The sequence below is a fragment of the Vespa velutina genome, chromosome 5 (assembly GCF_912470025.1).
Source record: "Vespa velutina chromosome 5, iVesVel2.1, whole genome shotgun sequence".
Classification (NCBI taxonomy): Eukaryota; Metazoa; Arthropoda; class Insecta; order Hymenoptera; family Vespidae; genus Vespa; species Vespa velutina.
The window spans coordinates 5,386,746-5,400,576 of record NC_062192.1 but is presented as its reverse complement, the minus strand read 5'-3'; the positions used below and the strand labels follow the sequence as shown (position 1 = coordinate 5,400,576).

General features: G+C 28.3%; 1 protein-coding gene across 11 annotated transcripts in view; it reads left to right on the top strand.

The window, feature by feature from the left end:
- LOC124949510 (rhophilin-2) overlaps positions 1-13,831 on the top strand; it is a 54,874-nt gene that overhangs the window by 32,659 nt on the left and 8,384 nt on the right. For 8 of the 11 annotated variants that reach the window (XM_047494683.1, XM_047494681.1, XM_047494680.1 and 5 more), the window contains 2 exons: positions 13,447-13,562; positions 13,656-13,787. In XM_047494683.1, the coding sequence (XP_047350639.1) occupies positions 13,447-13,562; positions 13,656-13,787 (248 nt within the window). Of the gene's footprint in view, positions 1-11,418; positions 11,867-13,446; positions 13,563-13,655; positions 13,788-13,831 lie in introns of those variants that run through there. The other 3 variants (XM_047494677.1, XM_047494688.1, XM_047494678.1) reach the window with 3 other exon arrangements.

The window sequence follows — 13,831 nt, the reverse complement described above, 5'->3', positions numbered from 1 at the left end:
CAAATGTTTTCTCTTTTTAACTTTTTGAAATACTTTAATCAACGAGAGAGCAGCCTACTCATATAATTCCGATTCTTCGTACTCTCGGTACTTTCACCTTTTCCCAAATTGTAGGATCACGCGAGAGAAAGAAAGATAGAGTGGGGATAATGACTCTCCTTGAACGATGCAATCAAGGTAACCACGAAAGAGAGACAGAGAAAGAAAGAGAGAGAGAGAGAGAGAGAGAGAGAGAGAGAGAGAGAGAGAGAGAGAGAGAGAGAGAGATTCTCCTTTCGTTCACGCGTTGGTCCACAATGATCGCGTACGAAATAAAGGGAATTCTCATAATCCAATTAGAAAGTTAAAGAATTACGAATAAATATCATTATTTTGATTCATGATATTCTATACATGAGTTAATTTCAAATACTTATATTTAATTTATATATATATATATATATATATATATATATATATATATATATCGGATATAATATAAAAAATAAAAATTATAATATATAAAAATATATATAATATAAATTATGAACATATATGTACATATCAAATGAATATAGTTAAATGTGATAAAACGTAGTTGAAAGCACATAAAATATTTCCTTCTCCTTTTTTTTTTGTTCCTTTTTATTTATAGATGATTCAAATCTTTTCTATCACTATATATATATATCTTTTGAATGTTTCGATAATTATATATAAATTATTTATATATATATATATATATATATGTATGTATATATATTCGAATTCATTTACACATTATATACGACTATATAACCATATTATTACGATCGTTAAAAAAAATCGTTAAGAAGATCGTTCGTTACTACGTGAATTTCCTCTTGGTGAAATTGATTTCTCGATAAAGATCATTTAATCTATATTAGTTTCATCTTTATACCTGTTTATTATATGTATACTTATATTTACGCGTATGTATATCCTCGTTCGTGTGAAAAAAAATAAAAAAAAAAAAAAAATAAAAAAAGGAAAGAAAAGTATACTTTCGTCGTTCGACACACTTATCTCAGTTATTTCACTATGGGTTTCGATATAGTCGTCATAAAACTCGATTCTGTGTTAAAGATCGACTTAGGAATGTTCTTAACTTTAAAGTACACTTCGAGAATTAATAACTATCTATTATACATCGGACACGAGTCCAATTTAACAACCGTTACTCAAGCACTCGATTACGAGCAATCGAGTCGAGTTATGTCTTTCTACTCTCAAAAAAAAAAAAAAAAAAGAAAAAAAAAAATAGAAAAAGGAAAAAGAAAAAGAAATAAAACAGAAAAAAAAGAAGAGAACAAAAGAAACGGAGAGAGAGAGAGAGAGAGAGAAGGAAAAAGAAAAATTGTAAAATAAGTTCAATCGTTGTAACCTCTTACAATACAAAAAGGGATTGAAACATTAACCTTGATGATCAACCAAGCGTCGAAATAGTCGAACATGTCTAGACCGGATCCGGTCAGTTCGTTCAATTCGTGGAAATCCTTTTGATGAAATAATTCGTTTTCTTAGGACTGATGCGATAATCGCTGTAATTTCGTTACGAATTCTTATCGTTTCTCGTATATATCACTTTTCAAAACAGTTTTTTTCCCTTGATCGTTTCAAACGAAAATTATATAGTGCGTTTCTATCGAACTTAATGATTATTTTAAGATTATAAAAGTTTTGAAGTTAAATTAACGATTAAACGTTATTGAATAATGAATAATTATGGCATTGTAATTTTCGATTGTAATTTAACGTGCAATTTAACAATTTGCGAACAATGATTGTTTATTAAATTTCGTTAAATAAATATACGACTATGTATTTATTAATAATTTGTGTTATTATTTTATTAATATGATATAAATTATAATATTATTTTATAAATAATCATTTAAAAAATTTTTAATACTCGCTTACAATAGCAATGTATATACATATATATATATATATACACACATACATACATGCATACATACATACGTGCATACATACATACATACATACATATACATTTTTCTTTTTTAAAAATTTCTTAAAAAATAAAAAAACATGACACAGAAAAGAATTATTATTATACCTATTTGTTGTTATCCCGACGTAACCCATAATTTTATTATTTCATATCTTTTTCTTTTCTTTCTTTTTAATTATTTTCCTATACTTACTTACAATGATTACGATAGATAGCAATCCGTACGTAATAAACTTCAATAAATCTCTTTCTCTTTCTCACTCTTTCTCTTTCGTATCGATAAGGATGTTTCTCGTGTAGATATCTCGTCATCGGGGAAAACGAGTTTGAACGTGCGAGGAAAAGAAAAAAAAAAAAAAAAAAAAAAAAAAAAAAAGGAAAAAAAGGAAAAAAAAAAAAAAAGAAAAAAAAAAAAAGAAAAAAAAAAAAAGAAAAGAAAAAGGAAAAAGAAAATAAAAAGAGAAAAAAGACATGGCGTGGCGCGAACGGAGAGAAACGTGGACGCACCCTATTTCCTGTATGTCGGACCGTCTCGTGCCTATCAGTGGCTTTCAAAGGGGATGGTGGGGGCTTTGAGAGTAGATACCGTTACTGGCCCCCTTCTCCCGTATTCCACTAAAGATGTTGTCGTCTCTTAATCTTCCTCTTCTTTCTCTTCATTTTCTTTTTATTCTTATTCTCGATGACTCTCGATGGACCGCAAGAGACCAATTCCACGTTCTCGCGAGCGAGAGAGAGAGAGAGAGGAGGGGGGGAGAAGAGAGAAAGAAAGAGAGAAAGAGAGATATGTGTCCTCTTCGACGGTTAAAGCGTCTTTCTCTTAGTGAATCTTTACCGTCGTCGTTATGTACGAAGGCAAACCTTTTCGAGAAGAGAGAGTAGGGAGTTACACAGGACTCAAATTTCTCCTCTTAAACGGACAATGTATACTCGTAGTTATTACCATATATTACATTTTTATGTTTTTGTAAACTAGAAAAGATCTTTCTTTTTATTGCGATATGTGTATCATCGTTCAAAAGAGAGAGAGAGAAAAAAAAATTCGACTTTTCCTTTTTCTTTTCTATTTTTAATAAGATATATCACATTATTGTTTTCCATAAGATCGCGACATTACGCGTTATTTATGTAAATGATCGAAATGATATTAATATTAATTTATATAAATAAATAAATAAATTTATATATCGGAATGATATCATACATATTTTTTTACTGATATATATATATATATATATATATATATATATATATATATATATCACTAAAATATTTTCGATGGTTTTTACACGATATAAGTTATTTCTTTTTTCTTTTTTTTTTTTTGAAAGTTTATATATAAGTATATACCGATTAACAAATAAAAACGATATTACGATAATACTATTTATTAATTTTATTAATTATTAAAAATGATATATAAATTGAGAGGAATGATAAATTCAATAAATACATTATAGCTAAATGATATATTATTTTAATTATGAAAAAATAAATACAGGGAATGGAAAAACATTGATTGAAAGTTGATATAATAAATTATTTAAATCGATCTTTTAAAAAGAATATATTAAACAAAACTTGTCTATAATAATTATGATGATATATATATATATATATATATATATATATATGTATATATAGCACATAAATTATTGCAAGTTGTTCGATTTTATCACAACGGTTTGTCAAAGCGATTTCATTGATAGGTACAAAACAGGTAAAAAATATAACTATAGTTATGTGTATGTATGTACATCATCGATGATGAAAGGTATCGATTATCTCGATTACGTGTTTCTTCCTGATTGTACGACATAATTACTTCCATCCTTCGTCCGGTAGCTTTTCATCTCATCCATACGTAACAGAATGTATTATATACATAATACATTTACGTACATATATATATATATGCTATGGCCCATGTAAAGTTTAACGAATAATTTAACATCAAATAAATTAGGTATTTCTTTTTAGATACATATATAATATGTAAATTATATTGTCAATTTGATATTCACGAAGACGCTTATACAAAGTGTCTATACAATTTATTTATCTTTCTATCTTTTTTTTTTTTTTTTTTTTTCTTTTCTTTTCTCGATATATTTCATATAAAATTATAAAGTATATGCATGGTATTCCGTTAAATATTTTATTTAATTTTCCTAAAGAGATAGAAGCTGTTCTACTAGAAAGGTAGTAAAATGAAAATAAGTAAAAATATTTTGAAAATGTAGGCCAAGAAACGTTACTTTTGAAACAAATTAATGTTCCTTAAATTGCCAATCGAATGGAAATCCTTAATTATGCCATTGGATCATTGAACTTATTAGAAAATAATAAAATTGATAATGTTACAAAATAATTTGAAAAAAGTTATATCTACAATTTTTAATCGCCTTTTTCGTATTATCAAATAAATTTAAAATGATCTCAATCAAAGTAATACTTGTCACTTTTTAATTCCTTGAATCAATAGATACATTTCCATGGTAACCTAATGCAATATAGTACGAAATATATAAGAAGAAAAAACTTTTTTTTTTTTTTTTTCTTTTAACCTTCCTTGCAATATAAGGAAACAATTGATTTTCATAATGCATTACGGCGGAAGGAAGTAATTTTCAATAATACTTTTTATTACGCGAGATTACGTGACTGCAAATTTGATTCGTGTTTGAAAAGAATTTCGAAGAGTTTATAAAAAGAAAAAGGGAATTGAATTTTCACGGTCAACAAAACTGTCGATGATGTAAGAAAAATAGCATACTTTAAAGAAGATTCAAGGAACGATATGACAATGCAAGAAAGTAGATAAAAAAAGACGATTGCATCGTTTAAGAGAAAGAAAGAGATCGAATTGATTGGTGGTATCTGAGTTGCAAAGAATGTTTGAGCCTCATTCTCCCTTTCTCTCTCTATCTCTCTCTCTCTCTCTCTCTCTCTCTCTCTCTCTCTCTCTCTCTCTCTCTCTCTCTCTCTTTCTCTGTCTCTCTCTAGAATAGTCATATTCAACCTGCGAGCCGCGAGCCGTATAAAGCCGGCCAACCTTTCATGTGCCGCTCGAAACACTCATTACCAGATTCTAACCTTGATGACGTATTGACGATAACATGTAGCAATTACAATAATGATTCATCATAAAATAATCAAAAATGTATGTTTGAAAATCAATAATCGTAATAATATTTTTAAATAAACTATTGTATGCGTATAAGTTTTGAGTCTTATATCTTATTCGATCGATGCAAAAGTTTGCTCAACTTTTTGTAAAAAAAAAATTGAAGAAAAATTTTATGCAATAAAGGATAAGTAAATCAAAATAATAATAATAATAATAATAATAATAATAATAATAATAATAATAATAATAATAATAAAAAGTAAATAAAATTTTTCCCGTCAATTTTTATATAAAAACTCGATAGTACTTTTGCATCTTACAATTGCAATTACATTATTGTATTACGTATGTATATATATATATATATATATAATTTAGTATATTTTTAGATTCCGCGTAAAGTGAAGAAATAAAAAAAAAAAAAAACAAATAAAAAAATAATAAAAAGTTTTGAGTATGATTGTTGTGGATGATATAATTAAAGGGACGATCGATGTCGAATGAGTTCATTCGAAGGTACGTCGTTGCGTCGTCTCGTTGACGGCTCACGACATTCGAAACGAGAAAGAATCGGTCTTATCCTCCCCACCATATTGTCTCCAGAGTTTCTCTCCTTTCACCGAGTGTCGGTTCGGTCCATGGGTCCCATACATCGGCCACGTCTCGGCAGTTGTTAAAACGGTGCAACGGTAGACGGACTCGAGAGAGAAAGATCGTGCGACACATATTCGAAATATTATAAGATCAAATCGGGCGTTACTTCGTTCTAGAGAGAAAAAAGAAAAAAAAAAAAAAAAAAAAAAAAAAAAAGAAGAAAAGAAGAAATTTAATTAACATTTTTCAATTGAACGAAGTTTCAAAGTTCGTCAACCCTTTTAAAATTCCGTCGCGGTATTATTTTCTCTCTTTTTTCTTTTTTTTCTTTTTTTTTTTTTTTTTCTTTTTTTTTTTACTCACGTCAAATAATATAACGTCAAAGAGAAAAGTGTGAAATTATAATAAGGTGGATCTGAAAGTTCTCGTACTTCTGACATTGACAGTGATTCTCTTTCTTTCTTTTTTTTTTTATTTATTTTATTTAATTTAATTTATTTTATTTTATTTTATTTTATTTTATTTTATTTTATTTTATTTTATTTTATTTTATTTTATTTTATTTTATTTTATTATTTCGACTGTATTGAGTTTCGAATTTACTTGAAATTCTTTAGAGACACTCTTGACATCCTTTTCCTATAATATGTAAAGGTTGTTGTATATATATTGTATATATATATATATATATATATATATATATATATATATATATAGGGTGTTTTAAAATTGATGAAGTAATGCTCGATTAAGTAAGCAAGAAAGTGTTGATAAATATAATATATTACATGGTAAATAGGATCATAACAATTTTTAAATAATAATATCGTAATAATAATGCAAAAAGATTTTCTTTCTTTTTGCGAGGATATTTTTGTTAAGTACAATTATTTTAACACGATATAAATAATCTGATATTGTTGTAAAAAAAAAATAGACGACAAAAAAGAAAAGAAAAAAAAAAAACCAATAAATTATCAACACTATTTTCCTTATTTTATCGAGTATTACGTATATTCGGATTTTAGAGTATCATTTTTAGGACATCCTATATATCCATCGATGATTATGAAAGTAGCAATAGTAGTTATAGGCGTGGTTGAATTTATTTTTTTTTTTTTTTTATAAATAATCAAAACGATATAATATATAATACAAGGTTGATCTATTTTTCTCAAACATTTTTTCCTTTTCAATTTTTAGGCCGCTTTAGTAATCATTCGTTTTCTTTTCTTTTCTTCGTTTTCTTTCTTTTTTTGATTTTTTCTTTTTTTCTTTCTTTTTTTTTTTTTTTATATAACACGGATGATAAATAAAAGCTTTAAAAGGTTGGATTTCGATAAATAATAAAAAAAAAAAAAAAAAAAAAAAAAAAAGAAAAAAGAAAAAAGAAAAAAAAAACCAAGAAATTTATATATACCTTCCTTTCTATTATAATTAATGAGTTCACGGAGTCGGAGGTACGGTACGGATCGCTTTCGTGTCCTTGAGAATAGTAGTAGCATTGCACAATTCGCCAACTAAGAGATACAAAGTGAAAGAAATCCGAACTCGAAAATGGCTTTACGAGTTGTAATAACGTGCCTCTTGGAATAATCAAGGAGCTTCCGTGGATCGATAAAAACAGTTATTCGTGCTAACTATCCTGTTTCTCTTTGTGTGGAAAAACGAATTAAGAATACATTGGTGGGAAGGGATGGGAAGGGGCAGGGGGAGGGGGGGGGGGGTGAGTGCGGAGAGGGGACCGGGGAAAGGGGTGAAGGAACACGTAGACAAGTTTAATCTTTTAAGAAATTAAATCGGTTTCGTATCGCGTTTTGCTTCGTGTATCGCCGATAGCGTTTTAATTTCGTTTGCTCTAATGAACCCCGTAATCTCGGTAATTAATGACTGGACATTTTTAAATGTCAATTCGTACATATAACGAGGATATTATACTTCGGGATATGAAACTTTACGAAATTTTACAATCTCAAGTATTTGGGTCAAAGGCGACGTCTACGTAACCCTTTTTTCTATTTTTTTTTTTTTTTCTTTTCTTTTCTTTTCTTTTCTTTTCTTCTCTTTCTTCTTTTTCCGTTTCGCGTTATACAGAAAAGAACAAAAAAGAAAAAAAAAAAGAACAACTGAACGTAAACGTTAATAATAATCACTACTTCTCTTTTTCACTTCTCGTTCTCTCCTACCACTCCAAGAAAAAAAAAAAAAAAAAAAAAAAAAAAAAAAAAGAGATAAATAAAATCAAAATTAAATTTCGCGGGTAAACATATTATCATGAACGATCGGTAACCCAGAGAATGTTATTAACGGCTTGATCTCGGCGGGGAAACAATTCGCAATAAAAATAAAATGATTTAACATAGAAAAATCGTTTGAAAGATTAAAATCCCGTTAAAAAAAAAAATATATATATATATATACGTACGTACGATACAATCGTTCATAAGGTCGATCGTATTACTTTTCCCGATGTTTAATTAAATTGAAATAAATTATATTTATGAGACAAAAGGTATGAGAAACGATGATCGTCACGGTAAAGAGCCAACCTCAATCTTTTTCATTGTTAACGAGATTACGAGCGCGTGCTCGTGAATACGTACCTACCAATCATTATTATTCAATTTTAACGGCAATCGTACACGATATAGTTCTCTCATTTGAGGCTTCCGCAAGTTGTTATAACGAAACAGTTAGACCGTTCGTAGCTTCGGTTAGAGAACGAAGAAGAGGAGTAGTAGTAATGGCTTTAGGTGCGTGTTACGGTAGATTTAACGTCTGATTGTAACCGATTCTTCTTCTACTATCTTAAAACGAACCGTTTAAAACGAGATATTCGACCGACTTTAGAAAAAAAAATAAAAAAAAAATATATATAAATCGTTTATAGCTTTGATCAAGTTATGCATTTTTCTATTACTGCATATTTCGATATACGATTTATGAGATTTATTCGAAGAATATTGGGGATCCATATATCAATATTTTGAAGCCAATCAAGTCGGTTTTGATCGTTTGATCTGTGCTAAGATGAAACGAACGGGTTTGAGATTCGTGAGATTTGCGCGATTCGTTATCGCGAAGCTTACGGTATCGAGTCTCGTTACGCTTCGAATGCGTGCTCGTTCCCCAAAAATCCTTCGATCTGAGTATTACGTTTTTAGATTTATTTCTTTCTTTTTCTTAATGTTTTTTCTTTTTCATTTTCTCTCTTCCTTTTTTCCTTTTTTTTTTTTTTTCTTTACATAAGAGAAATATTCTTATGTAGATACGTAATCATCGAAGAGCGTCGTTTATTGTAGAAACTCGTGAAATATTTTCGATCGAAAGGATTATTATTAAAAAATCATTAGTTCAATAGTTCGAGGTATAATTTTATTTATTTATCGAAACGTAATTATATCGTTTATGTAACGATAAGAGAGATTATTTATAATTCTTCGTTTTGTTCTTTTTTCTTTTTCTTTTTCTTTTTATATTCTAAATCGAAGTATACGATAGACTTTATTTAATTGTCATGAACTTTATGTAGTTTCGTTCGGATGTTTTTTTAAAACTTTACTTCCGATTAATAATATCATTCAGGGAAATTTGCATAATCGATTTCATTTCATTTCATTTCGAAACTGTGCGTACGCGGAAGAAAAAAGTGTATCGAGTGAGAATGAGCGAATAAAGAAGGATGCTCGTACTATAGTATTACTATTACCTACTATTATATTACTACTAATACTACTACTACTATTACTACTACTACTACTACCACTATCACTACGATATCGCGTTGCTAGATCATATTGGCAATAGTTTAATCAGACTGGAACGAAATTATGGTAACGAAGTTGCGCTTCTACGAGCAACTACCGTGCATATTATGTGGAAGTGTAAAAAAAAAAAAAAAAAAAAAAAAAAAAAAAAAAAGAAAAGAAAAAGAAAAAGGAAAAAGAAATAGAAAAAAAAAAAAAAAGAAAACACGAAAAGGCATTCGTCCTCCATACGTAATAATTTAGCTTCATGCCGCGAAGAAAGGAATATTATTTCTTCTAATGAAGAAACGAGTATTACCTTCTAAGTAATAACTCGTTTGCTACTCGTAGATTTGTTACTCTTCTTCGTTATTGTTTTCAACATGTGTATTTTTTTTTTTTCTTTTTTTCTACAAAACTTTCGACCATAATTAGTCGAATAATTTCTTCATAAAGTTATTCATAATACAATGTATCTATATATCTATGTATAGATATATGTCAGATGATATGGCACATTTAATAAGATTAACGCATTCGAATTATTTCCGTTCTACTTTCGACGTTGAAAATATTTATTATCCAAAAAAAAAAAAAAAAAAAAAAAAGAAAAAAGAAAAGAAAAAAAAAAAAGAGAGAACAGTTTCCTTCGCAGATATCGTTGATTTCGTGCTCCTACGATGATCGTATTGGAATATTAATCGAACAGCTGGAAAAATTTTTTTGCGAGGAAAGAAAAAAAAAGAAAAAAAAAAAAAAAGAAAAAAGAAATCGATCGAAAACAAGAAATCCTTTTTCTAATAATAATAATTAAATAATTATCGTTGGATCGTTTGGAATTTTGAATGTGGCGGAAAAACAATTACTTTTTTTGAACGAATAAAAAAACAAAAAGAACTGATCGAGTTTCGTGTTTTATTGACAATTTATTTTGACTAGTGTTATCTTATCGTCTTTTTTTTTTTCTTTTTTTTTTTTTTTTTAATATTTATAACGAATCGATTCGTTTTTAATTAAAAAAAAAAAAAAAAAACGAGATCAAGTAGTACGCGTTTTAAAATTGATCATTTGGACAAGTTTCGATATACTTGATTTCTTCGAAAATGAAAGTTTCGAAAGGAAAGAGAGTCATAATGGTAACTTCATTTAACAAATTCGAACGTTAAGTAAATTCGATCGAAACGGGTAATGCAAATGACACGCATTCGTTCGGCCCAACCCTGATCGATCGCGCGAGACTTTTACGCTCCTTTTCCTGTTCCCAGCGGATTTGAAAGGGCACACGGGCAAGTCACTTCAAAAGAGCAATTTACATTCGAATCTACGCGTAATTTATAATCTAGATGTTATGAAATAAAGATCTTTGTTTGAATGATTTTTCAAAAGAATCATAAGGTATCCTTTATTTCTTTTTTTTTTTTCTTTTTTTCTTTTTGACGAATTAATGCGTTCCAAAAATTTTCTCTTTTTCTTATATAAATATATGCCTATATTTGTTTATATTCTTTCGACCAAATAATATATAATTATAATTAAATTTTGTTTACGATTTTTTATTTAATGAACTACAAATGTGTTATATATATAATATATATACATTTTTTTTTTTTTTAATTTTTTGTATATTTTTTTTTTTTTTCTTTTATACACATTATTTCGCCAAACATATATATTTATGTTTATATATATATATATATATATATATATATATATATATATATATTTTTTTTTTTTTCTTTCTTCTATTTTTATCGTTCCTTAATTCGATATGTCTTATCAACTTATTACTTGTTAAATCGTTACTAAAAATTTGCTATTTTGCTGGAATGAATTTGAGATATATATATATATATATATAATATATATATATTTTTTTTTTTTTTTTTTGTAAATTTTCAACGAACAAACGTAGATGCGTATATTAACGTATATACATTATATTTAATGTACGTTGAAAGAGAATAACTTAGTCCGAGAAATTATTTGTCCGGTAAAGAATTTTCAGATTCACTCGAGTTGACTACAAGAAAGATTTATTACGATTTGTAGAGAGAAACGTCCTGTCATTCGGGAAAACGGTCTCTCAAAGCGTACCGTTCGTTGTTCGCCATCGATGAAACGACGATATATTTTGACTATTAAATGCGAATGAAATTGCACGAAGAGAAAAGAAAAAAAAAAAAGAAAGACGAAGAAGTTCGATGACGCGTACTTCGCGATAACATGCTCAAGTGGGTACACTATTCACCGTTACCGAAAAATCATACAACCGTGACGTCACCTTTGAAGAAGGACGAAAAGGATAGATCTACGAATGAACGGGAAAATGAAAAGGTTTATTCAAGTCTATTATCACGTTCGACGAAATCACAAACGACGGAAGAAAATGAAATATTGGAATGCACTGTGAAGTATTTGGGGGTAAGAAATTATTCAAAAAAAAAAAAAAAAAAAAAAAAAGAAACAAATGACAAAAAATAAATGACATTTTAGCTTTTGTTCTTTTTGAATTGTTTTTAAATGCAACGAGATACAATAATGAAATATATTTCATTATTGACAAATAGACACCGTATAATTGTCTGTCTGTTATATTAATTAATAAGAAAAAGGGAAATATAAAAAGAAACGGTAAAGAAAGTATGATACTTTTTTTTTTTTTTTTTTTTTTCTTTTTTTCTTATTATTTTACAAATCACCACGGATTGTTATTGAGATACTAAATGAGTGACGAGCGACGATAAATAAATGTGATTGAATTTAATAATAAATCGTATAATTTTTTTAGGGTAAAAAAATAAACAAAATATAAAACAAAAAAGGGGAGAAAAAATAGATTAGAATAAATAAAATTAACGATAGAACGTCAACTCGGAAAACGAGCTCCCGATCGTGTCCGTGTAACGGCATAATCGAATAAATGGCGGCAAATTGTAGTCGAGACACAATGACACGATGTGGCAATTCATAGAAAACAATCTAATCAGAGAAGCTTGGTGCACGTATAAAACTGGGCGTAAGCCAAACGTCACGTTACTGCACATCCTCTTGCATCATACGTGAATTCCAATATATACATAAAGCTTCTTCTTTCTAAGCAAAATGCGTTTGAAAGAGCGTACGTACGACGTTTTATAAAACGAACGGACCTTACAACGAAACTCCGTTTCAGTTCGTCTGATTGAATTTTTTTTCTTTTTTTTTTTCTTTTTTTTTATTGTTAAGTTACCGGTTTTATCCATCCAATCTTTTTTCTTACTATCGAGGTACCTTAAAAATGATAATTTTATGCAAAATTATTCCACGTTACTGCGAAAGAAATGTATAATCACACTTGACACGATTTATATTAGGTGGACCGGAAAGTAATGTCGTTTCTGTACGCGTCGATATTTGATTGTGATTAAAGTGATTAAAAATCAAAACTTGTTAAAAATTTATTCGTTTGAATTTAATTTAAGAAAAAGCGACATTACTTTCCGTTCCGCCTAATATATTCGTATAAACGTTTCGATCTTTCATCTGTTTTCTTTTTTCTTGTTTTTTTATTTTTTTTTTTTTTTTTGGTTTTTCTTTTTTTTTTCTAGATATTTTTAGGAAACATTCATTATATTACCTATTAAATAAATATTTATGCTGGAAATAATAAATACTGAAGTTATCTTTATTAAGGCTATCATTTTCGGAACTTTTTTTATGGAACTTAATGAAAAACAAAATAGTTGCACATATTTTACATTGTGCGTTAAATGTTAACACGTTCCGTGCCATGTGTACCACCGGTGGTACACGCAGTCATTTTTTTTTTTTTTTTTTTTTTTTTAGTCAAAATATCAAATGGCCCGAACGACAAGTCATGCAAAAATGGCTTGGCATGGAACGTATTAAAAAAAAAAAAATATATATATATATATATACATACATATGTTGTAATTTTATAATTATATGCACATTTTTTTTTTATAAAATATTTTTAATTTTATTCATTGTCAATTTTGCAGGGGTCTGATCCGAGGGTCGCGACTTGTAGAGGAAAATTGCAGAATAAACGTAGCAAATTGAATCAGGAGATAAACAAGGAGCTTCGATTGCGCGCAGGCGCAGAAAATCTTTTCAGGTTGGTCAATGATATCGAAGAAATTAATCGATTTAAATCTTTATGGATTATGATTCGTATGATTAAATTTTATGAAACATATACGTTTTATAGAGCTACGACGAACAGAAAACTCAAGGAGACCGTAGCTTTGGAATTGAGCTTCGTCAATTCGAACTTGCAGCTGTTGAAAGAACAGTTGGCGGAACTGAATAGCTCGGTGGAACTCTATCAGAATGTTGACGGGTTAGTTTTTCCATCTAATTCCAATATCTTCTTCAAATTCTCTT